General features: G+C 46.6%; 1 protein-coding gene and 1 non-coding gene across 2 annotated transcripts in view; one reads left to right on the top strand and one right to left on the bottom strand.

Annotated features, from left to right (window-relative positions):
- Positions 1 to 24,631, top strand: part of LOC140391537 (kelch-like protein 1) — a 428,416-nt gene that overhangs the window by 179,378 nt on the left and 224,407 nt on the right. Inside the window, exon 2 of the mRNA XM_072476122.1 lies at positions 13,596 to 13,778. Coding sequence (XP_072332223.1) covers positions 13,596 to 13,778 — 183 coding nt within the window. The remainder of the gene's footprint in view (positions 1 to 13,595; positions 13,779 to 24,631) is intronic.
- Positions 12,795 to 12,866, bottom strand: trnae-uuc (transfer RNA glutamic acid (anticodon UUC)). The gene has a single exon. It is a non-coding gene; the product is annotated as a tRNA-Glu (tRNA).

Raw genomic sequence — 24,631 nt, 5'->3', positions numbered from 1 at the left:
AATTATTGTGCACCTTAAGTTAAGCGGGCCCTCAAGCATCACTAAGCTCACGATCAGTGCTCGCTTGATGCATTTAGGAGCACATATCAAAGATATAGGAGCCAGAGGGTGCTGTTTTGCTTTTTCCCTGTACTCCACTATTCAGCAAGATTGCAGCTGATCTTCTCCTTCAACTCCCAACTTCCCAAATTAACCCTTACTTTTCTCAATATCCAAATACCTATCCACTTCTGTCCTGAATATAATCACTGGCTGAGGATTCCAAGTCCTTTGTGGGGACAGATTCACCCATCCTTCAAATGAAGCAAATTTCTCCTTGCATGCCATTGCTACACTGAGATTGTAGCCCCACGTTCTGGAGTTTCCAGCCTGGGGAAATATTTTTTGTGGCCTTTAACCTGTGTGATGATATACATCACTGTAAGTACACAAAGGGTTAATGTACATACACTACACCAAGCTAGACACTAGAGGGAACACCAGAGACATGTCACACAGACAGTCAACCAATAGGTCAGTAAGATTTGACACGACCAATGGGCAGTCACGATACACACAGAGGTGACACTACCACAGGAGGGCATTACACCAACCCATATAAAAGGACAGATCACACGTGCTCAGTCTCTTTCCAGTGGAGACACTCAGTGAGTACAGACACAGGGTTCATTGAACATCACACCCACCACGTGGATTGTAGCAGACTGGTTCGTCAGTCTGAGTAGCTATCGCAGGATTAACAGTAGCGTTGAATCCAACTAGGAGAATTGTTAATAGTTTAATAAACGTGTTAAAGCTATCTCCAAGTCTGAACCTTCCTTTGTCAGAGTGCACATCAAGGAAGCAGCTTATGCTACGTCACGAGCATAACAAAACACCTTGTTGAACCTTTGAAGAATTTTACATGGTTCACTCAGATGAGCTCGCCTCAGCTTCAGGGAATATAAACCTCGTTTGCTCACAGCTTGGTTGCATATTGCAATATTGATTTCTAGAACAGAAATGCACCCCCCAGACAAGGACATTAAATTTTGGTGCAATTCACCAGTTATAATTTGTCCTCATTGATCGATTTTCATTGCAAGCAACAGGCGTGGATTTAAAATGTTTTAAAAACCAGTTTGCCCTTTCAGAGTTGCTGCTGGATGAGGTTTCTCAACTGAAATTGTACAAGAGCAACAGAACCACGACACAGAAAGAGGAACAGAATCACGTGCTACCAATATGTAGAATAATCTAATAAATGAGGAGAGCCATTTAATTAAACATATTTACTTACAGCACCTAAAGTTTGCTGACGGAGATGATTCCGTTCATCAAACAGCAGTGAACTGAAATAACCTGCACGTCTAAAATATACTTTCCAGAACAAATTATGTTGCTGCTTACCATTAAAGAGGCTACCTGTTCTTGGACAACTGGGTTTGACATTGTTAGTCATTGTTTTCTATATTAACGATCAACAAATAAACTACATAAAATGACAAAGGAAGTTGCCCTCTATGATGTCAGCCTTTACACTCAAATAGGAGCTAAATGCCAGTGAGGTAACAGTTTCTTGCAATGTATTTGAATTTTATTTCTCTTTTATTTCTTTGTTGCAAATGTTTCTGAAATATGTCCCATTCCTCTGATCAGACCGTGTGATCAGCTGGATTTTTGTGTGGTAACTTTCAGTCCCAGGATATGAGTAAGTGATGTTCGTACAGTTGTGGTGAAATGAGCAAAAATAACCAAGACATTGTTAGCTTTACACCACACAATATTGGGAGCAGGAGTGGGCCATTCAGACCCTCCAACCTGCTCCACCATTTGGTGGCTAATCTGATTATGGCCTTGAGTCCAATTTCCTGACTGCCCCATAATCATTGACTCACTTGCTTATCAAAAATTGATCGAACTCAGCCATGAATATGTCCAATGACTCTGCCTCCACTGGTCTTTGGAGAAGAGAATTCCACAGACTATCAAACCTCCGAGAGAATAACAATCTCCTCATCACAGTGTAATTTTTAAACACCCTTGTCAAGTCCCCTGGAGATCTTAAATGTTTCACCAACATTCAGTCCCTTCACACCCGATGAACAGTGTGTACCATCTACAAGATGCACTGCAGGAACTTACCAGGATTCCTTAGGCGGCACCTTCCAAATCCACAACCATTACCACCTAGAAGGACAAGGGCAGCAGATACCTCAGAACACCACCACCTGGAGGCTCCCGAAAAAGTCACTCATCATCCTGATTCGGAAATACATCGCCATTCCTTCACTGCTGCTGGATCAAAATCCTGGAATTCCCTCCCTAACAGCCTGTGGCTCAGGGAATGCAGTGGTCGAAAAAGGCAGCTCACCACCACCTTCTTAAGGGCAACTAGGGATTGTCAATAAATGAGGGCTTAGCCACCACACCCACATCTGTAAAACAAAATGAATTATAGGGCCAACATGCTCAACCTTTCCTTCTCAAGACAAACCCTTCATCCCAGGGTGATTCCCGTCATCCTTTACTTAGGAAGGATGTCTAAAATGAAACAATTGCTCACCCACTGACTGACAGCTGCATCGGAATTGGTCTAAGTAGGGCAGCAGTAGTGCTGCCTCACGGCGCCGAGGTCCCAGGTTCGATCCCGGCTCTGGGTCACTGTCCGTGTGGAGTTTGCACATTCTCCCCGTGTTTGCGAGGGTTTCACCCCCACAACCCAACGATGTGCAGGGTAGATTAATTGGCCATGTTAAATTGCCCCTTGATTGGAAAAAAAGAATTGGGTACTCTAAATTTTTTATTTTTAAAAAATTGGTCCACGTGTGGCCCAGATTCTTCAACGATTTGTAGAATCGTTGACTGGATTAGCCACTTGTGCAAGCTGTCAGCCTATACACAGGGGTGAAGAGAGAATTATGGGAGTTATTCTTGTGCCCAAGTTGCTCATCAGGAACATCGCCTCACTGCTGGCCTAAAGCTCTGATTAACAGAAATCAGGGAACCGTTTGCTCACTCGCTCAGGACGTGCTTGTTCTAAACAGATCCAGGGAAGGGTGGGCAGAAAACAGAAGAGTGCAAATATTGAAGCTGAAGATAAATTTAACATGCTCTGTTTGGAAGAATTTAAAGACGTTGAGCATAATGAAAGGGCGAGAAAACTTGTAACATCGCATTATTTTACTGCTGAGATATATTTTTGATCTACGAGGCAACTGTGGAGAATTGGAGAATTTATCAATCGTTGCGTGCTAGCATCTAATGCTTGACCGGACAATGCTTCAGCGTCAGGGCAAATAGTGTTCTGCAATAGGACCCAAAATGGAACGATTCAAGTGTGTGCAAGTGTTCAAGTGTTTTTAGGCGTTGGGTAATAATTACAGTCTGAACATGTAGGCAGTTGTTACAGTTGGATAGATATAGGCACATGAATAGCTGTGATATGGAAAACATTTTCATTTAAAATAAATATTCAATGCTTGGGCAGCATTTAATGGTCAGGCTCTTTATGTGGACCTTTGTAAAGCATTTTCGGGGAGAATGACTCCAGTCTCTATACTGTAAGTGTGTAAATATGTACATTTGAAGGCACTTTTGGTTTTACTAGACATAGCAACCACACGAGCACCAAATTTTTCCCTATAGCCCTCCTATATGACATGTAGAGAACACATTCAGAATCGTGAAGGAATAAATCTCTTGAGAACTGTGATTTCTCCGCACTTCCAGGGGCTAGGTGGACGGCGGAGGGGTTGGCACCGCGCTAGCTGGCGCCGAAGGGACTGTGCGAGTTCGAGCATGCGCCGAAGGGTCGGCATGATCTCGGACATGCACGGAACCACCGGCGTGGTTCCACACATGCGCAGACCAGCCAATGTACTCTGCCGCATGCGCAGGGGGTTGTCTTCTCCACGCCGGACCCTGTAGGGCTCCGCCATGGCCGGCAAGGAAGGAAGGAGTGCCCCCACGGCACGATGGGCCCCGATCGCGGACCAGGCCACCTTGGGGGCCCCCCACGGGGTTGGATCCCCCCGCGCCCATTCGAGGACCGCCCCAGCCGACTTACCTGCCAGGTCCCGCAGTGTGGGACCATGTCTAACCCATGCCAGCGGGACTGCCCAACAAAGGACGGCTGATCAGCCCATCAGGGCCCAGACAATTGCCGGGGGGCCGCTACCAACAGCCCCCGACCAGCGTGGCGTGAACCTCGCCCCCGCCTGAAAACCGGCGCCGGAGAATACGGCAGCCGCCGTCGGGGTGGCAGGACGGGATTCGCACCGCCCCCGGGGATTCTCCGACCTGGCAGAGGGTCGGAGAATCCCGCTACAAATGTTTCCACTTCCAGGCGAGAATGGGACAGGGGGCCATGAATGTAAGATAGTCACTGATTCTCGACCGTGTAAAAGAAAATAGTTTCCCGACATTGCCTCCCGTGCTTTTGCCAATCACGTTAAATTTGTCACCTCTGGCTATCGACCCTTCGGTCATTGGAAAGAGTGTCACCTTTTCGTGTGTTGATGGTCAGGATTGGGAAATTGAATTTCCAAAGTCACCAGTGAACATCCTGACAGGCTGTAGAGTTCAATGCAGTTTAATTTATTCAGTCACTGCATTGAAGGGTTGATGCTGTCCTGACACGTCATTAACAGCCCATTGTTAAAGAACAACCTACCTCCTATTCACAACGATGCAATTGGAGAACTGACTGGTGTTTGGTATGTCTATTTGATATCTGATTGAAGTGTTTGACCCAGAACAATAGACTCCCAAAGGAGCAAGCATGACCGATAGTAAGTGCGTAAGAAAGAATAAAGCGGCACTGAAGTTTGTTGGAAAGGTGATAGATAGGAAGCTCTGAACCCATCTAAAATTGGTGATTCCGCTAAATGATACAATGATAGCTTGCTGCCTCCAAAAAAACAAAACAAACACAAAAATAAAAAAAATTAAAATTAAAAAAACCTAAAAACAAACAACTCTTACCTTACAGAATGTAGCTGCCCTGTGAACTAACTGGAACTCCGCCCTCCGACTCTGCTCCCAGTCAGCTGCACACTCTGTAAACTCCCGACTCCCGTCACGCTCTTTGAGGAAATGTAGGAACTAAAATGAAAGGAGCACCTTACTCCCTCCTCAACTAACTCCCTCAGTCACCAAGCTCTCAGTTTAACACTCTAATGCAACCCAGTCAGCACTCCAGTGCAAACCTGGAGTAATTGTTCCTTATCGTATGTTCAAAGAATTCACATCACTACCAGCACCCCAATCATCGACCTTATCTCCTCCATTGTGCTCATCGCCACTGCCTCCTTTCCAACCCGGTCATGTCCCTTCCTCTTGATCTCAAAGGCCTGGCAGCTTCATGTAAATGGGATGTGAGGCCTAATACAAGGGCTGGGTATAAAGGTTGTGGTGCCTCAGGCCTTAGTTATTGAAGAACGGGGCTAGTTCGTTATATTTAACTTTGTCCTTAATAATGCATGCATTCATATTTCTCAATTTCAGTTTCACAGTTTTGAGTAAGTCCGATGTCAGTCCCAAACTGTGCTCTAAAAACGCTAAAATACCAGCAAACACTGCGGGTGCTGGGAACCTGAAATAGTAACAGAAAATGCTGGAAAAACACAACAGATCTGGCAGTATCTGTCGAGAGGGAAACAGCTGAGGAGAGTTTATTTCTCTCCACATGTGCTGCCAGACCTGCTGACGTTATTCACCACTTTTTGTTTTTTACCTCTTAAAAGCTCCAAATTTAATTTTATAGAATGTAGCAATGTGCATCTTGATTCCTCCTAGCTAGCAACTAAAAATGCCGGGAATACACAGCAGCTTCATCTGGACAAAGGAAAGACTGAGCTGAAGGATTGGATTTGCTGGCTCTCTACCTGTGTGCTTAAAAGTGGGTCTCTTGTAAATGCAGTGTGTCCCACCCGCCACCTTCCCCACCCAGCCCCGACTTGTCTCCCATGTTGCAGTGGGGGTCCGAAGGGTGCTGGAGGTGTCAGTGGCCCGTTCACCTTTGGGCCTATTGAGACTCCACTTAAATACTTCATCCCGCCCCGCCGTTATTTTACCCACAGCAGGGGGACATCTAGGACACGTGGGTAGCGCAGCAGCCTCACTGGGTGAGCTGTCGTCGGCAAGAAGTAGGGGACCTCGTTTGAGGATCCCTTGTACCCGTTGAAGGTGGGTCCAAGTCCCGCTTTAACCCTGCCCCCCCCACCCCGCGACCACTCACACTGGCCAAACACCTCCCTCGCTACCTTCACTGGGGCCTGCCAGCCAGGACATGCCTCGAATTTCGCTTCCAGAACCTCCTCTTCTTCAAGACTGACTGTAGCCCAAGTCGTGACCACCACTGGAACCTGACGCTGCCGGCACTACAGAGCTGATGGCCAATTGGATTGCCTCCCCAGATGGGAGCAGAAGCCTCGCCCTGATCCACTTAATGCCCTTCTGAGCGTAAAATGACTACGGCGTAGTTGACGTTCTCTTGGGCAGGCGTTCTGGTCGGGCATGTGGGAACACGGTACTCCGTATGCTCCAACCCGAAGGCTGAATGCTAGACGGCCAATTAGATAGGCCGTAAAGACAAGAGTCAACTAAATGTGAGAGGAATGAGGACCAAAGTTAAATAAGTGAGGGAGGTAGTGTGAACTCACTGAGGTGATTGTAATTTGTAGCTGTAAAACAGCCGAGAAGAAAGTGGTTAAAGATATAAAAGATCATTAAGGAGGTAATATGGATCATTTATTAAAATAAGAAAGTTTAAAGAAGGTGTCAAGAGATAAGAGTAAAAAGGACACACTGGAGGAGGTCCTAGTGACTGGAAGTGGGAGAAAACTAGGAGACCGAAAGAGACAAGGAAAAAAAGCTGCAAATACAATGGGAAAGTGTGACAGAACGCGCAAGTCGAGCACAGTGGCCAGGATTTTCCGTTCACGCCCAAGTCGGGAATGTCACGGGTGGGATGAGCAAGTTTGGAGCGGCAGCTTAAAGTCAATGGGCGGGTTTTTCTGGCCGTTCCAGGCAGCGGGAATGTCTGGTCCTGCTGGAGGGCGCAAACAACAGGAACGGGACTGGAGGATCTCACCGCCGGCCAATGAGGGGCCGCCTCTGCCAATGCAAAATACTCCACTGCGGAAATTCCCGCCCTCAAATGTGACTTTTGGCGGGATTGGAAAATCCCAGCGGCGGGTGGAACCGGAAAATCCTGTCCGGCGGATGCCCCGATCAGGAGTGGAGGAAAAGAACGGCAGCTTTAACATTGTAAAATGCCCTCGGGTGCTGCGCAGGAAGGTTATCAGATACGGCTCGAGACTGAAGGACTGAAGGAAAATCTTTTCATTTATTCCAAAACCAATTAAACCCTATTCTGTCACCTCCTGGAAATGCAGACGTTGCAAATGCTACATTTTAAATATTGTCATAATTTTGATGAGAAAACATTTCAAACTTTTCCCCTCCCAAAATTGCTAGTTTCAAAACAAAACGATAGGCTGGTTTTGAGTGGCACCGACATGGCGAAGAGTGAGGTAGACAGGTCCACGGAGGGAATTCCAGGAATTTCGGACTTGGACACGTGAAGGCATGGTCGTGGGTCTAACGATGAAGGTCTGGGATGCACAAAGGGCCAGACTTTAAAGAGCGTGCAGATTTTGGAGGGTTAACGAGCATATAGAGATGAGAATGGAGTGAGGCCATGGAGCGATTTGAACACAAGGTCCTGATAAAGGAGTCAATGGGCCAGTAACAAGGTCCAATCTGTGGGTTCGATCACCTGGTAGCTCTACTTTAAGCCTTGAAACACTTAAATGTCAGTCAAAGTCAAGACTTAGTATCACAAATGTAACTGTGCCTTTCTTCAATCCAGTTCTTTGTTACGAGATGGGAAACAGAGTCGGCACCATCATTTTAAAATGTGTGAGAACAACAATCTAATTGATGGGGTGAATTTGTTGGAATAGGAGGAGGTAATTCAGTCGCTCCAAATTGTTCTGCCCTTCGTTTAAATCATTACAAAAGCCACACAACTAAAAAAAAGCTGGCTAATGTTGTGTTCTGCTGCTTCGGATAACACAGGCTGCTACTTGATGCAGTCTTAACTAAAGGATGCTCCAGACTCTGAAATGAGTTCAACGTGTTTATTAAATTATTAACACAGTTCTCAAATGAGTTCGACTCTCTGCTAATCTAACTGTAGTAACTCAGTCTAACTGTACCAGCTTACTCTAAGCCACGTGCTGGGGTGTGATGCTGCTGATCAACCCTGTCTAACTCTCTAGATGTCTGTCTGTGGGAAGAGGCAGGGTGTGAGTGCCTCACCCCTTTTATAGTGTTTATGTCATGCCCCCTTGTGGTGTTGCCACCTCTGAGTGTCCTGACTGCCCATTGGTTGTGTCCTATCCTGAGTGTTCATTGGTTGCATGTTTGCATACCATGACATCTGCCCCTTTTCCTTTTTCTTTTTTTGTAGATGTATATACATGTGAATGTGTCTGTCTAATGTGACTGACTGAGGAACACAGAACAGAACAAACAAAACAAATGTTCATAAGTCCAGTCTCTGAGGCTTGCGTCTGATCCTCATCGACCGCCGGAGAGGTGGTGGAGGGGATGACGGTACCTTGACAGGCGAGTGGGAGGCACGACTGGTGGCCTCGTTGTTCGAGGTGTCTGGAGGTGGCAATTTGACATGTGGAAATGGAGGGGAAAGTGGTTGTGGGCAAGCAACTTTTCGCAGTGCCCTTCGATTCCTTCGCACAATGAAGCCATCAGCCATATGTATGACATAGGATCTGGGGGCGGCCTGTCGAACAACGACAGCCGGAACAGATCACCCACCATCCTGTATCTTGATCCTGACTTTGTCTGCCGGGGATAGTACGTCCAAATCGGTGGCATGTGCGTCAAAGTCCTGCTTCTGGCTGTCGCGAAGCTGCTGTATCTTCTGCAGCACAGGGAGGTGATTAAGGTTGGGCAGGTGTATGGCTGGAAGCGTTGTCCGCAGGTCCCTGTTCATCAGCAGTTGAGCTGGCGACATGCCAGTGGACACGGGAATTGCCCGGTATGCAAGTAGTGCAAGGTGTATGTCGGAAGCGGTCCGAGGCCTTGCGGATGAGCTGCTTAATGATGTGCACCCCTTTTTCGACTTTGCCATTGGACTGCGGATAGTGCGGACTGGAGGTGACAGGCCTGAAATTGTAGCCCTTGGCAAACGTGGACCATTCTCGACTGTGGAAGCACGGGCCATTGTCACTCATGACGGTGTTCGGGATGCCATGCCGTGAGAATTTCTCTTTACACGCTTTGATGACGGTCTGTGAGGTGAGGTCTGGCAGCTTCAGCACCTCAGGATAGTTTGAAAAGTAATCGATGATTAAGATATAGTCGCGACCATTCGCGTGGAACAGATCAATGCCAACCTTGGACCACGGAGAGATCTCTAGGTCATGTGGTTGGAGCATCTCCTTGCGCTGCGCTGGTTGGAACCTCTGACAGGTTTTGCAGTTCAGGACCATGCCCGCCTCGGAGAATGGCGGGGACCGGCGCGACTCAATGGGCCCCGGGGCTGCCCAAATTCTCCGGCCTGGGATGGGCCGAAGTCCCGCGTAATTTGGAGTAGGTCTGGCGTAAATTGGAGTAGGTCCTTACTAGTGGGACCTGCCGGCGCGGGCGGCCTCCGGGGTCCTTGTGGGGCGCGGGGATTTCTGGGCCCGGGAGGTGATCCCACGGTGCCCTGGCCTGCGATCGGGGCCCACCGATCCGCGGGCGGGCCTGTGCCGTGGGGGCACACTATTCATCCACATCGGCAGCTGTGGTCCTCCGCAATGGCCGATGCGGAGACAAAACCCCCTGCCCATGCGCCGGGGTGATGCCAGCACACGCTGGCGCTCCCGCGAAAGCGCCAACTCGCGCCGGCCAGTGATGGCCCTTCGGCACCGGTTGGCATGGCGCCAAGCCCCTTCCCCGCCCGCTGGCCGGCGGCGCGCAAACCACTCCAGGGCGGGGCTAGCTCCTGAAGGTGCAGGGCCTTCTGCTGGATTCTTCTAGTTGGATTTGCCAAAATCCTTCGGATGCGTCCAATTTTGAGAAGAAGCGCGTGTGTGCCATCTCACTTGTGATTTCTTCCCTCTTCGGGATGGGGTAATGTTCCCGCATCATGTTTTTGTTTAGATCCTTGGGGTCAATGCAGATGCGTAGGTCCCCCGAAGGCATGTTTACGCACACAATCAAACTGACCCAGTCTGTTGGTTCAGTGACCTTGGAGATGATGCCTTTTTGTTATAGACTCGTGAGCTCTGCCTTCAGGCGCTCCCTCAGTGGAGCAGGGACACGTCGTGGTGCGTGGACCACTGGCTTGGCATCAGGCCGCAGTAGAATCTTGTACTCGTATGGCAGCATGCCCATCCCGCTAAATACATCTGGGTACTGGGTTAGGATGTCGTCGATGCTGACTTGAAGATCCGAATGGGACAGCGTCGTGGTGTAGACCCTTTGAGTGAGGTTCAGTTGCTTGCAGGCGTGCGCACCTAGCAGGGACGCCCTGTCTGGTTTAACAATCTCGAAGAGTAAGCTTGCTTGTGTGTGTCGGCTGGACACCTGCAGATGGCAGGACCCCTGTGCCTTGATTGCGTTTCCATTGTAGTCCAGGAGTTTGCAGGCAGCTGGAAGGATTGTGGGGGCTTCTTGATTCTCTTGAAGTCCACCTGCGAAATCAGGTTGGCGGAGGCACCTGTGTCCAGTTTGAACTGGATGGGGCAGTGGTTGACCTTCATCACTGCATGCCATTCGTCCCTGGAATCCACGATTGATTGGACTCGCCATGTGTCCGGTGTGGCATATTCGCACTTCGTAATAATGCCCACTCGGTAAGTGTTGTCCAGGTATTCATCATCTGGATCTGTCGCGCTGCCTGGATCAGAGTCATGCTTTCGGTGTCGCACACTTCTGATGCGCCGCTGTCGGAATTGGGAGCGCTGGCTCCTGACTGGTGGTGCAGATCTGCACAGGGCTGCATAGTGGTTTGGTTTCCCACAGTTTAAACAGCGTTTGCCTCTTGCAAGGCAGTTTTTAAAAAATTGGGCATTGCCGCAGTTCGCACACGTCAAGAGATCAGCATCATGACGCTCAGTGTGTCGTCCCGCATGCACGGTGCGGTTCTCAGACGGCTGCACCTGCGCAGTGCAGCTTTCGGCTGCTTCATGTTGCCGATCACATTGCGCATGCGTCGGGCCCCGGGAAGAGCGCGCAAAATGGCCGCTTCTGTCAATGTGGAGCTGCTGCATCCGTGAGATGACCTGAACACTCTCCACCTCGTGGGAGGCTTGTTTTTCACTTTCTGTAAATAGTGATTTTTAGAGTGCTCACGCACAGTACACATTTCAATCGTGACTGGCAGGGTCATGTGCTTAATTTTTAACAATTGATCAGAGTGGACTCCAAAAATGATTTGGTCTCTGATAATGGAGTCAGTGATATCACCGAAGTTGCAGGATTGCGCTAGCAGTCTAAGGTTAGTTAGATAGGAGTTGAAGGATTCGTCTTAACCTTGCATCCTCTGTTTGAAGATGTAGCGCTCGAAGATTTGGTTGGTGTGTCCAGGATAGTTTGGTATTTTGTTTTGTCCTGCCCTTCGGAAAAGTGAAAGTATTTGAAGATCTCTATCTCATGGTCACCCGCAGTGGTGAGTAGAAGAGCTATCTTCCGAGCATCGGTCGCGCCATTGAGGTCGGATGCTTCCACGTATAGTTGAAATTTCTGCTTGAATGATCGCCAGTTGGCACTAAGATTGCCTGTGGTCCTGAACTGATGAGGAGCCTAAATTTTGTCTATTGTGCCTGTATTCAGTAGCTGGATGTCACGGATCTTGCTGAGTTGAACTAAATAGATTGAACAGTCACTCCTGGTATCATGTTGTGTTCTGCTGCTTCGGATAACACAGGCTGCTACTTGATGCAGTCTTAACGAAAGGATGCTCCAGACTCTGAAATGAGTTCAGCGTGTTTATTGAACTATTAACACAGTTCTCAAATGAGTTCGACTCTCTGCTAATTTAACTGTAGTAACTCAGTCTAACTGCACCAGCTTGCTCTAAGCCACGTGCTGGGGTGTGATGCTGCTGATAAACCCTGTCTAACTCTCTAGATGTCTGTCTGTGGAAAGAGGCAGGGTGTGAGTGCCTCATCCCTTTTATAGTGTTTATGTCATGCCCCCTTGTGGTGATGCCACCTCTGAGTGTCCTGACTGACCACTGGTTGTGTCCTATTCTGAGTGTTCATTGGTTGCATGTTTGCATATCATGACAGCTAACACCATTTTTAGGACAAATCTAAAAGCATGCAAACCGTTTGTACAGATTCAGGTCAACTTTGATGCTTACGTTCTTTATACGTTTGCAATGATCATTTTTTTTCCAATTAAGGTGCAATTTAGTGTGGCCAATTCACCCGCCCTGCACATAGAACATAGAATTTACAGTGCAGAAGGAGGCCATTCATCCTATCGAGTCTGCACCAGCCCTTGGAAAGAGCACCCCACTTATGCCCACACCTCTGCCCCATACCCGTAACCCAGCAACCCCACCCAACCACTTTGGACACTAAGGGCGATTTAGCATGGCCAATCCAGCTTACCTGCATGTCTTTGGACTGTGGGAGGAAACCGGAGCACCCAGAGGAAGCCCACACAAACACGAGGAGAAGGTGCAGGCTCCGCACAGGCAGTGACCCAAGCCGAGAATCGAACCTGGGACCCTGGCGCTGTGAAGCGAAGTGCTAACCACTGTGCTACCATGCCGCCAGAAAAGTTCATTCCCATACCGGGAGTCGAACCCGGGCCGCCTGGGTGAAAACCAGGAATCCTAACCACTAGACCATATGGGAATATTTGGTTTGTGGGGGTGAGACCCACGCAGACATGGGCAGAATGTGTAAACTCCACACGGACAGTGACCCGGGGCCGGGATCGAACCCGGGTCCTCAATGCCGTGAGGCTGCAGTGCTAACCACCGTGCCACCCCCACATTTGCAATGATGACAATTTGAGGCATTGCCTGATGTACGACACATAAGATGCAAGCATTATTGTTTTGATTCAAAGGAAACATTTTGAGGATCATTTCTGCAGTTTTGTCTCTTTGTTTAATTGGCTTTTAGTCCAGTTTAAATAGGTATGTGATTGACTTAAAAATGACAGTGTTATTTTTTTTCAAACGATAGATGCAGTTTCGATCATTTTATCCACCAACCACTTAAAAAAAGAAATAATGAGGTTTCCTATAGCTGTATGGAAAGACACAATCTTTTATAAAGCCTACTATGCGATGGTGCCTGCCAAAACATGAAGCAATTTCTCCCCAAAGAAAAACTGGTGTGAAGATAAAATAAAGACTTTGTGAGAAAGACATTTTGTGAGTTAAAGACGGAACACTTGATAAGATTCCAGGGAATAGATTGTATTCATTTCCATATATTCTGTGTTGAAGGCCGTCGGCATGTATTGATTTTTCGCATTGGCTTCCTTAAGCCTGCTCTCAGCAGAAAGTGTGATTAAGGCTACAAACTCTCTCTGGCACTTCATCAACAACACCTTTCTCCCTTTGTGGTCCACAGGCTGACAGTGACGAGCCCCCCCCTGATGCCACACTGTGATTTGGAGGCAGGCAGCTCAGAGGAACTCTTCCAGGCTGTGAACCACGCGGAGCAAACCTTTTGTAAGATGGAGATTTACCTGAAGCAGCAGCAGCTGTGTGATGTCATCCTGATTGCGGGAGACCGAAAGATACCAGCTCATAGGTAGGGCATCCATGCATTTGTCCTGTCAATCAACTCTGAACAATTAAAAACCAACCTGTTTGGTACAAAAGAAGTTACTTCTTGGAATGCCTTTTGGTATGTTTTTTTACAAGTACTGATTGGAGTATTAGGTCCCCATGAAGCTCCAGCTAATATAATAATAATAATCTTTATTGTTACAAGTAGGCTTACATTAACACTGCAATGAAGTTACTGTGAAACGCCCCTAGTCGCCATACTCCGGTGCCTGTTTGGGTACACTGAGGGAGAATTCAGAATGTCCAATTCACCTAACAAGCACGTCTTTCGGGACTTGTGGGAGAAAACCGGAGCGCCCGGAGGAACCCCACGCAGACACAGGGAGAACGTGCAGACTCCGCACAGAGAGTGACCGAATTGGGAATTCAACCCGGGACCCTGGAGCTGTGAAGCAACAGTGCTACCCACTGTGCTAATCTGCTGCCCTATCTTACTAAGCAAATTGCCTTCAGCTGAGGAAAGGCAATCATGCAAGGCCTCATTGGGTGTAGTGCCACTTTGATCTCCCTTTCCTAAAGAAAGATATATTTACCTCAGTGGGGTGCACAACTGAGGTGCACTGGACCATCTCCTGGTTTGAGAGGATTGTCTACTGAAGAGAAATAAAGTAAACTAGGCCCATTTTCCAAGGGATGAGGGAATAAGGGATGATAGAAACATATAAAATTCTCAAGGGGCTTGACAGGGGAGGTGCTGAGAAAATGTTATCCCTGGTGGGAGAATCTGGAACACAGGATCATCATCTCGGACCATTTTAGGACAAATTCTACGTTCCAAGAGTTGAGAAACTTTGGAATTCACTACTCCAGGGAGTTGTTGCTGCGCGGTTGTTGAGTATTTTTAAGTCAGTAGCCGATAGAATTTTGAACACGAAAGGAATTAAAGGATGTGGGGACCTGATGGGAAGGTGAAGTTGAGGTAAAACATCAGCCAAGTTCCTGTTGGGCATTGGAGCAGGTTAGAAGGGTCAATGGCCGACAACATCATCTATTTCTTAAAGTCTTAACTTGTACTCGTTGAAGACATATCTGAGGGAGACAAATTCCCAGCTTCTTGCCATTGAGTCTGAAACATTGAGGTGTTAAGCTGAAAGCATATTTAATTGGCATGGGCATAGTTCAAGGAAAGAGTTCCACCGATCGCAATTAGTAGTAAATCATAGACATCTAAAAAAGCAAACTTATGATTCTGCTGCAAGTAACCAAAAGCAGAATCTTTACCATTCATTTTTGTTTTTGCGTCACAATACTTAAGAGTTACAGGTATTATAATAGGCCACAAACTATTTAATTATCAAATTTGCCCAACATTGCAGGTGGAGTTTGAGAAGATGGAAGATATGTAAATAACCACAAGCACTCTAAGGCCAACAGCTAGTGTATGTATTCCACAATCAGTAGAATAAGCAGATCAGGCATCAGTATTAATCAGTTCAAAAGATGCAATTAAAATTAGTTTTTAATTGAGCACAGAACTGTTTTTCTCCCACTTGACTTTTCAATTTTTGCTGAAAGTAGAGACCTATCAAAGTTTTTCATCTTGCACTCATCAGGACACTTAGCAAGAATACCAATATAAGGGGAAAACACCGATTTATACTGAATGAGAAGTGAGTGTTGATTGATTTGAAATGATTTCTAACTGGTAGAGGCATTGCTATGGAGAATGGAATGCACCAGTTAATGGTGACTAATAGTCAACTGCCAAGCATTGTTTGAAGTTTAAACCAGGCAGCGTGACTCTGATTGGTCGAGACATTGCCCTGATGAATGATTCAGAAAATGGCTGTCACCTAATTTGTTTGGTTGAAACAGGCGCAATGTGTGTCCATATACTTTCATTCTGCAAAGAACAGGGCCCTGTGTATTAATATATGTAGCATCCAGTACATGAAAGGATCTGATCAGGTTAGCCGTTATCCAACAGGATGCCTTTTATGCATTCTATTTCAGCATAAAGCTTGCATGGTACGCAAATGACTCGAACCATATCCTGAGCTATTTTCTCATCATGCAAGCTTTATACTGAAATAGGACACATCAAAGGCATTCTGTGGGATAATGGCTAACCTGATCAGATCACTTCACGCTGTATGTCACGGAAACTCATGAACGGGCTGAAGATCCATCACTCTCAGCCCAGAAAAGTGCCCAGGATACCTCAGATTACTCTGCAGGGATATCAAAAATTTAAGCAACCTAATTACTCTGCAGTAGAAACACGAGTGGTATTCGCCACTAATAGGATACTGCCATCATCCCAAAATGATGTTCTGCCTATCACACAAATTGGTAATGTGGTATATAATAATAATCTTTATTAGTGTCACAAATAGGCTTACGTGAGCACTGCAATGACGTTGCTGTGAAAATCCCCTAGTCACCACACTCCGACGCCTGTACACTTAGGGAGAATTCAGAATGTCTAATTCACCGAATAAGATTTCACTGCCAGTGTGATGTTAGGTATGTAGGCCACATGCCACAAAGACTGGTGGATCCTGTCAAACAACCTGTCCCGGCTGCTGTTCAGGTATGAGCAAGGCCATACCGAACCAGCCAAGTGCCTTCATAACTCAAGACACAGTGTCCAACATTAGTTTTGATTCCGGGATTGGACAACATATGCCAAAACATCCTCGGTATGCTAAGAATTATGCTGAAAAACAATTTAGGATTATCAGTCAGGCTCACAGTGCGGCGTATTTGCATGCACTGGAAGCTACACATATTAATTCACAGGTCCCTGTTCTATGCAGACAGAAAGAACATGTACACACATTGCGCCCATTTCAGTGAAACATAATAAGTGGCAGACACTGGCTGGCTCACTCTTCAGGGCAATGTCTTTATCAATCCGGATCAAGCTGTCTGGTTACAATTTTAAACAATGCTTGGCAGTTAACTGTCAGTCACCATCAACTGATGCAATCTCAATGGCAATGTCCCTGTCAATCAGATTCCAATGGCCAATCAATCAACATTCTCTTCTCATATAGTAAAAATTGTTGATTCCCCCTTATGCTGTATTCTTGCAAAGTGTCCCGGTGAGTGAAAGACGAAAAGGCTTCGACATGTCTCTTTCTATAGCAGCCCACACATTCTGTATCACCAAGCACTGTTTTCAATTGTAATTTTCTCAGCCATGGTTTGTTTCACATTGCACTTTTAAATGTGTTTAACGTGAGAAAGAGGGGTTGTTGCTTACATTAACATAGTGGGATTCTACTTACTCCAGTGCAGGAGTATTAAGCAGAATATTCTGGTAGAAGTAAACGGAAATACTGGAATTGATTACCAACCAATTAAACAAAAAGGATTTCCAGCCCTTTTGCTTATGTTGCAGTTAGAATAACAGGTACATCAATATATTTTACATATTTTAAGATTATTGTAGCTGGGATATATTTTTATTGAACCGCCAACAAGCATCAATTTTGATCATCTATTAAAAAACATGAGGCTAACAATAACTTGTGGCGATACTAGGGGGAGTATATTTACCTAGATGCATGAGATTCCCTAGCTTCTCTATTGCAAAAGGAAATTAATCCACAAAAAAAGTCCCACGCTTTTGGAACAAACAAGCATATTGTGCTCTCAATGCATGCATGCATGTTTCCTAGTATCATTATCAGTAATTTTAGAGTTTCTGTTCAAACATCAAGACTGATTAAATTTTATGCAACTGATTGTCAGAAACTCCACAGCAAGTGCATTTATCTGAAACCAATTATAAGTATGAAAGTAATGAGTAGGTGTCAAGTGGAGACAAAATATTTTTGTACTCAATTTAAAACTGATTTTACTAATCTGTAATTAAAATTATCTTTATGATGCATTGATATAGAATTCGTAATACACGATTACAAAGAACAAATAACAAAGAAAAGTACAGCACAGGAACAGGCCCTTCGGCCCTCCAAGCTTGTGCCGACCATGCTGCCCGTCTGAACTAAAATCTTCTACACTTCCTGGGTCCGTATCCCTCTATTCCCATCCTATTCATGTATTTGTCAAGATGCCCCTTAAATGTCACTACCGTCCCTGCTTCCACCACCTCCTCCAGCAGCGAGTTCCAGGCACCACTACCCTCTGTGTAAAAAACTTGCTTCGTACATCTCCTCTAAACCTTATCCGTCGCACCTTAAACCTACGGCCCCTAGTAATTGACCCCTCTACCCTGGGGAAAAGCCTCCGACTATCCATTCTGTCTAAGCCCCTCATAATTTTGTAGACCTCCATCAGGTCGCCCCTCAACCTCTGTCGTTCCAGTGAGAACAAACCGAGTTTATTCAACCGCTCCTGATAGCTAATGCCCTCCATACCAGGCAACATCCTGGTAAATCTCTTCTGCACCCCCTCTAAAGCCTCCAAATCCTTCTGGTAGTGTGGCGACCAGAATTGAACACTGTACTCCAAGTGTGGCCTAACTAAGGTTCTACACAGCTACAAACATGACTTGGCAATTCTTATACTCAATGCCCCGGCCAATGAAGGCAAGCATGCCGTATGCCTTCTTGACTACCTTCTCCACCTGTGTTGCCCTTTTCAGTGACCTGTAGACCTGTACACATAGATCTCTCTGACTTTCAATACTCTTGAGGGTTCTACCATTCACTGTATATTCCCTACCTGCATTAGACCTTCCAAAATGCATTACTTCACATTTGGCCGGATTAAACTCCATCTGCCATCTCGCCGCCAAGTCTCCAAACAATCTAAATCCTGCTGTATCCTCTGACAGTCCTCATCGCTATCCACAATTCCACCAACCTTTGTGTCATCTGCAAACTTACTAATCAGACCAGTTACATTTTCCAGCAAATCATTTATATATACTACAAACAGCAAAGGTCCCAGCACTGATCCCTGTGGAACACCACTAGTCACAGCCCTCCAATTAGAAAAGCATCCTTCCATTGCTACTCTCTGGCCTTCTTTGGCCTAGCCAGTTCTGTATCCATCTTGCCAGCTCACCCCTGATCCCGTGTGTCTTCACCTTTTGTACCAGTCGACCATGAGGGACCTTGTCAAAGGCCTTATTGAAGTCCATATTGACAACATCCACTGCCCTACCTGCATCAATCATCTTTGTGACCTCTTCGAAAAACTCTTATCAAGTTAGTGAGACATGACCTCCCCTTCACAAAACCGTGCTGCCCCTCGCTAATACGTCCATTTGCTTCCAAATGGGAGTAGATCCTGTCTCAAAGAATTCTCTCCAGTAATCACCCTACCACTGACGTAAGGCTCACCAGCCTGTAGTTCCCTGGATTATCCTTGCTACCCTTCTTAAACAAATGAACAACATTGGCTATTCTCCAGTCCTCCGGGACATCACCTGAAGACAGTGAGGATCCAAAGATTTCTGTCAAGGCCTCAGCAACTTCCTCTCTAGCCTCCTTCAGTATTCTGGGGTAGATCCCATCAGGCCCTGGGGACTTATCTACCTTAATATTTTTCAAGACGCCCAACACCTCGTCTTTTTGGATCTCAATGTGACCCAGGCTATCTACACACCGTTCTCCAGACTCAACATCCACCAATTCCTTCTCTTTGGTGAATACTGATGCAAAGTATTCATTTAGTACCTTGCACATTTCCTCTGGCTCCACACATAGATTCCCTTGCCTGTCCTTTAGTGGGCCAACCCTTTCCCTGACTACCCTCTTGCTTTTTATGTACACGGAGAAAGCGTTGGGATTGCACCATCTATCATTATTACACCCAACACACAGATACCTAACTATTTTTAACATAGAGAATTAGCTTTTCAGTGAGCATCTTTGCCATATAATAGGAAATATAGTTTGGTTAAACGCTGAAACATGACATTGGTCATAACATTTTTAACTGTATTATACATATTTAATGCTCTTTAAATATAAAATATTCCTGTTCCAGCAGCAACAATGTGCTGTATCAACTTCTTTCCTGCCAAAGTTTAAGATGTTTCGACTGGCACAAATGCTGTGGAGGTTTCTATGTATCTCAGTGCCTCAGACTCCTTGTTGGTTGCCTCTTTCACTTTTTATCCCTATTGTACTGTGCAGTTGTCTGTGCTGCCCATTTGTCTGGAGCACTTTGTAGCTCTAAATGCTGTAAACCTTCCCACTACTATAATCAGTGCTGTTTTATATCCATTAACAAGGTGCTCTTTGTAGCTTATGAAGGTGAGCCATTGGATTTAACAAGCTTCTCAATTTTTCAAAATTAAATCCCACCCACTCACCTTGTTATTATGTCACACAATTATCTCTCCACCCTATTTTTAAAGTGTTCATTTCAACAGACTTTCCTGTTAAATTATTGCAAAGCTTTAATACGCTTCGGAGATAAAGTTCAGTCCGATTTTCCATGTCTCACTTTAATTCTTAATTACTGTTGTGTGTTTGGTCTTTTATACCTTACGAAGGAATCCACCAAACACCTCGACTTGTCCAAACCAGAATCTTTTATTGAGTCTTGTGTGGTGAGATAGCAGTCTGTTACAGAGCACGTTATCATGGAGTCAGCTAACTACTCCTGTGGACTGCTGATTGGAGGTCGCACACCATCCATCAATGACGTAGCCCATAGGCATATCAGCACAATTACCTCTTCTTCACATGTATCATTGCCATTTGAATGCCTCGCCTAAGAGGACCGTGTGCCTGGTTAAGTTCCTTTTGCAACTTTGTGGCTCAAAAAACCTTTTCTTTTCCAAATTAGATCAAATGCGCTGTCTTAAATGCTCCAATAATTTAACTTGCTGATACCGTGGCGTGCCTTATTCTTTCGAAGACGATGATAAGGCCCTATGATTAGATGACCAAAATTGTGCTGGAAGCCCAGCCTGACCCTCACAAATTCCCTTTCCTCTTGGTCAATTCCCAAACCATACTCCAATCTAGATGGGAACCACTGAAGCTCTCATCGGTTTAGACGCAGGTTCAGCAATAATCATTCATTGGATTTTAAGTCTGCTTTCCACCATGAACTTCAGTTCTGCCTCTAAAGGCGGGCGACAGTCTTCATTTATCGCTAAGAAGGAAACAGAAATCCTCTATTTCTTGTATTATTATTTAGTTACTTACAATTTCACTGGGCTCGTAAACTAGTGTTTAGACCATAGCCCATAAGACCATAAGACATAGGAGCAGAATTAGGCCACTCGGCCCATCGAGTCTGCTCTGCCATTCAATCATGGCTGATATTTTTCTCATCCCCATTCTCCTGCCTTCTCCCCTTAACCCCTGATCCCCTTATTGATCAAAAACCTAGCTATCTCTGTCTTTTGTTTTTATAAATTTAGAGTACCCAATTCATTTTTTCCAATTAAGGGGCAATTTAGCGTGGCTAATCCGCCTAGCCTGCACATCTTTGGGTTGTGGGGGTGATACCCACGCAAACACAGGGGGAATGTGCAAACTGCACACGGACAGTGACCCAGAGCCGGGATCGAACCTGGGACCTCGGCGCCGTGAGGCAGCAGGGCTAACCCACTGCGCCGCTGTGCTGCCAGCTATCTCTGTCTTAAAGATTTGGACTCCACAGCCTTCTGCGGCAAAGAGTTCCACAGATTCACCACCCTCTGGCTGAAATTCCTCCTCATCTCTGTTTTAAAGGGTCATCCCTTTAGTCTGCGGACTGTGTCCTCTGCTTCTAGTTTTTCCTACAAGTGGAAACATCCTCTCCACATCCACTCTATCTAGGCCTCGCAGTATCCTGTAAGTTTCAATAAGATTCCCCCCTCATCCTTCTAAAATCCAATGAGTACAGACCCAGAGTCCTCAACCATTCCTTATACGACAAGCTCTTCATTCCAGGGATCATTCTTGTGAACCTCCTCTGAACCCTTTCCAAGGCCAGCACATCCTTCCTTAGGTGCGGGGCCCAAAACTGCTCACAATATTCTAAATGGGGTCTGACCAGAGCCTTATACAGCCTCAGAAGTACATCCCTGGTCTTGTATTCTCGCCCTCTTGACATGAATGCTAACATTGCATTTGCCTTCGTAACTGCCGGCTGAACCTGCACGTTAACCTTCAGAGAATCATGAACAAGGACTCCCAAGTCCCTTTGTGCTTCTGATTTCCTAAGCATTTCCCCATTTAGAAAATAGTCTATGCCTAAATTCCTCCTTCCAAAGTGCACAACCTCACACTTTTCCACATTGTATTTCATTTGCCACTTCATTGCCCGCTCTCCTAGCCTGTCCAAGTCCTTCTGCAGCCCCCTTGCTTCCTCAATACTACCTGTCCCTCTACAGATCTTTGTATCATCTGCAAACTTAGCAACAGTGCCTTCAGTTCCTTCTTCCAGATCATTAAGGCACTCTTTAATTAACTCTTCCCCAGGAAGAGAGTGCACACGTGCATTACCCACATCCGGTGGTCAAGCACGAGCTGTATGTTCAGGGAGTGGAACCCCTTTCTGATAACTAACGGCAGTTTTAGATGGCCCTGTGAGCGCAGGACAACATAAGTGGCATCTATTACCCCCCTGGACGTGAGGCATCCCGGTGATGGTGGAGAAACCTGCTGCCCGGGCATCCTGCTGGGCTTGGTCCATGTCAAAGATGATGTAGTTTTCTGTCGGATGCACCTGTGGGCTGTGAGATACCACACAGGTCCCCGCTTGAGCCCTTGAAGGATCCCAAAGAGTAAAAATTCCGGGCTGTGGTGATCTTGACGGCCACCGGGAGCCGGTTTCCTCCTCCTTCACGTGGTGCCAAGACCGACAGGACGGGGCACAGATGCCGCACCATCTCCTTGTTGAGGCGGAGCCTCCTGCGACACGCGCTGTCCGTCATCTGTTCAAACGACCAGCAACACCTGTACACTCTGGGCCATCGCGGGGCTCCCCCTCTGGGTCCTTCCCTGGCCGGATGGGCGGCCAGGTCCTCAGGATGTGGGGCGAGGTCCGGCACATGGGGTGCTGCCTCGAGCATCAGTAGCCGCTGCTGCCGCCGTCTGGCCGCCCGGAATTCCAACTGCAACACTGAGGCAAGTTATGGGTCCAAAGTCCCTGCCATAGTGTTCAATATCTGTAAGGCATTGGGAAAGGGTGTTCGACTGACAAACAGCGGTGTCTCCCACCCCAGGACCCGCCACTCCCGTATTGATCTCCCTTCCCTCCCTACCCCGGATACCCGCACACAACGACCGGGTCCTGGTCCCCTCCCGCTTTCACTCGCCCACTCTCCGGCTGTTGGCATGTCCCTGGAGCTGTGTCCCATTCCATGAGTGTTCGGATCACGCCTGCTGCATGTGTGGCGTTGCCTCCCGCAGTGTTCAAGCACAGTGTCCAGGCATCACGGTCCGATTGGGATGCTAGGCAATGACTCTCACATGCTACATGGCCCGCCCACCCACGGGAATTCAATTGAGATGTGTGAAGTGCTCATTTAACCACAGTTCTCTATTAGCCGTAGCCTTCAGCCACATGGCCAGTGGCCAGGGCAGTCAGTGGAGGTTACGGGTGGGCGGTGGGGCAGATAGGCAGGGGCAAGGTTTGCCCCCGGAACGGGTACACACAATCCAGGGGTTCGCATGGTGGTGCCGAGAGCAATTGCCCCCCGGTTGCTGCCCCAGCACCACCCCCCCATATCCACCCATGGCAGCCGACCCCTGCAGAGGGTCCTTCCCCAGCTGAGGATCACCCACTCCTCACCGAGCACTGGGGTGGCAAGCTTAGCGACCCCAGCTCTTTGCCTATGAGCAAAGATGGCTACTCATCTCCTCTGCTCCCCACAGAAGCCCTTCCACCAGGTTCACGTTTTTAAAAAGGAGTACCAACCGGTGACAGCGTGACCACTTGCAGGGGAGGCCGATGAATGACGGGAAGCTGTTGGATAAGGGGTGGCTCCTATTAATTCGATGGAAAAAGGGCTTAAATGGTGATAATTGTTTTCTTGTCACGCTACGGTGAGATCCCGATTTTGCCAACGGGAGTGGGCCGTTTGCATCGCCATCTGATTGGCGCCTGGCGCGGATCCCCTTTTCTGCCTCGCCCGCTATTCACCGGCCTCATTTCGCTCAGCGCGAATGTAACGAGGCCGGAGAATCGAGCCCGTTGTGCTCATTCATTAGAGTAATCAATCGGCCTCTGTAAAGAAAATGCTTACATTAAGTATATTAATAGATTATGAACGGTTTCAGCAGCCTGTTCATCTTCCTTGGTGAGATTCAACAGCCTGAGATGTTCCAAGTCGATGATTCATTTATATCAGACAAAACAATCACACAAGATGTTCCACCACCTTCAGCCATCAGAGGCCTAGAGGCAGGGAGTGGAAATCCTGTTCGAACACTGTGCCACTATACTGAAACCACTGCTTTAAGTGAAGAACAGAATGCAAGAGGGACTTGAACTAATTAAACCAGAGAGGGCTTTGGCTGCACAGACTATTAATAATATGGCTGTGTATATTTAGCAGCCTCATGTCACTGGAGGGAAACAATTTATGGTCCATTAATCTGACAGAATGGATTTTGTTTATGCTGACAGGTAAACAGAGAAATGATGTTACCTTCAAGTTTGCTAATTGTAACACATAAATATTTCTTAGCGTAGGTGTGCATGAATTTCTGTTTTGTTTTCAAATGAGGCAAGATTAAGCACTAGTCTCGTGTCTAATGTCAAACAGCAGCTGTTACCATTAAAAATGAATGCTCTCATTGAATATTGTTAGTTTGCAAAAAAAAAGAAGTTCGGAACTTCAATTTTGGTGAGGTATTAAAAAATATATATTCAGCTCAGTTCCCTGGTGGTCTGATGGTTAGGATTTAGATCTCTCACTGATTTAGCAATGGTTGTATACCTGGTCAT

This window comes from Scyliorhinus torazame, chromosome 15 (assembly GCF_047496885.1).
Source record: "Scyliorhinus torazame isolate Kashiwa2021f chromosome 15, sScyTor2.1, whole genome shotgun sequence".
In the NCBI taxonomy this organism is placed as follows: Eukaryota; Metazoa; Chordata; class Chondrichthyes; order Carcharhiniformes; family Scyliorhinidae; genus Scyliorhinus; species Scyliorhinus torazame.
Note: the sequence above shows the minus strand (reverse complement) of the source record. Positions and strands in the feature narration are given on the sequence as shown.